The 1,810-nt window shown below is 31.0% G+C and overlaps 1 protein-coding gene across 1 annotated transcript in view; it reads left to right on the forward strand.

Moving 5' to 3' along the window:
* MUSK (muscle, skeletal, receptor tyrosine kinase) overlaps positions 1 to 1,810 on the forward strand; it is a 167,632-nt gene that overhangs the window by 31,138 nt on the left and 134,684 nt on the right. The window contains exon 4 of the mRNA XM_011966405.1: positions 1,044 to 1,196. Within this exon, the coding sequence (XP_011821795.1) occupies positions 1,044 to 1,196 (153 nt within the window). The remainder of the gene's footprint in view (positions 1 to 1,043; positions 1,197 to 1,810) is intronic.

The following is a 1,810-nucleotide window of genomic DNA, read 5'->3' on the forward strand; positions in this document are numbered from 1 at the left end:
AAACTCCATCTCAAATAAATAAATAAATAAATAAAAATAAATAAAAAACCAACAGACCATGAAGGCTTTGCAAATACCTCTTACTACCAACAACATCAAAGCCCCCACTCCTGTCCCTCTCAATGAATTAGAAGGAAAAAATGTCCTTATTTTATGCTTTCCTTTGTCAAAACAACAAATTGGTTATGGCACATGTCCTGCAAGAAATAAAATGTATCCATTTCTCAGTGGTCTTTCTTGCCAAGACCCCTCTGTATCTGTAGCATAAAATTCCTAAGGACATAAATGTAGTTTTAACTATTTTATGAATAGTACTAAAATAACTGGCATCCTGAACTTATCAATTCTTTTGTATATGAGATTTAATAACTTTCTTTGAAAGTTTCATATTTGAGAATAAAAATTAACTGGTGTAAACTATTTCTTCTGAAAGATTAAGAGTGTTTGAACAGTAAATTACATGTTTGCTTTACAGAATTGAGTCCCCCCCAAATTGTATGAGAGAATTTCTTCTGATTGTTAATATAATCATATCTGGTTTACTTTCTAGAGAGTGAATGTATTTAATTAATAATCACCAAATTTAATAGTCAAATTAAGATGGAAGCAAAAGGGAAAACAGGTCATAATTTATAACTATATAAGAATATAGTCATAGCAAAATTTTCTTTTTAAATGTTTTATGTCTATCAGTATGAGTTAAATAATGTTGAATTGCTATGGTGACAGCCTATGTTAATCGGCTTTTATTAACTATCTTTTAAAATGAAGACTGCTATGGTAACTTCACACTCTTAATATTTTTCATAAATTTGTATTTTGCTAGTAAGATTCTAATAAAGCAGAGACAACCAAGTGTTTCTAAACTGATTTCTGTTTGATATCTACTGAAGAAAACTGTCTTAGCATTTGGTGAATTTTTTAATGTAACATGCCTCAAATGAATCTTAAAACAGATATTTAGAATTAAATTGAAAGTTAGAAACTCTAGGTTTAATAAAGCCATATTGACTTATTTATTCTGAATTTTCATTTCTTTTTAGAACCTAAAATAACTCGTCCTCCCATAAATGTGAAAATAATAGAGGGATTAAAAGCAGTCCTACCATGTACTACAATGGGTAATCCCAAACCATCAGTGTCTTGGATAAAGGGAGACAGCCCTCTCAGGGTAAGTGGTTATGATGTTAAAACATGTATATAAAATGTATTTTAAAATATAACATTTCTTTACACACTCAGTTACACACTTACAATCTTCTAATATAAAATAGTTTCCATGTACATTTTAACCAAATGTAAATATTTCTGTTTGCATATATGCAAACTGTATGACATTTCATTTGGGTCTGACTAGGAAAAAAAAGAAATAGGAACCAATAATGTTAAAGATAGAACAAAGGGAAGCTCATCAGACTAACAGCAGATCTCTTGCCAGAAACTCTACAAGCCAGAAGGGAGTGAGGGCCAATATTCAACATTCTTAAAGAAAAGAAGTTTCAACCCAGAATTTCATATCCAGCCAAACTAAGCTTCATAAGTGAAGGAGAAATAAAATCCTTTACAGATAAGCAAATGCTTAGAGATTTAGTCACCACCAGGCTTGCACTACAGGAGATCCTGAAGGAAGCAGTAAACATGGAAAGGAACAACCAGTACCAGTCATTGCAAAAACATGCCAAAATGTAAAGTCCATCGATGCTAGGAAGAAATTGCATCAACTAACGAACAAAATAACCAGGTAATATCATAATGACAGGATCAAGTTCACACATAACAATATTAACCTTAAATGTAAATGGACTAAATG

Source organism: Mandrillus leucophaeus, unplaced genomic scaffold, assembly GCF_000951045.1.
Source record: "Mandrillus leucophaeus isolate KB7577 unplaced genomic scaffold, Mleu.le_1.0 Scaffold76, whole genome shotgun sequence".
Classification (NCBI taxonomy): Eukaryota; Metazoa; Chordata; class Mammalia; order Primates; family Cercopithecidae; genus Mandrillus; species Mandrillus leucophaeus.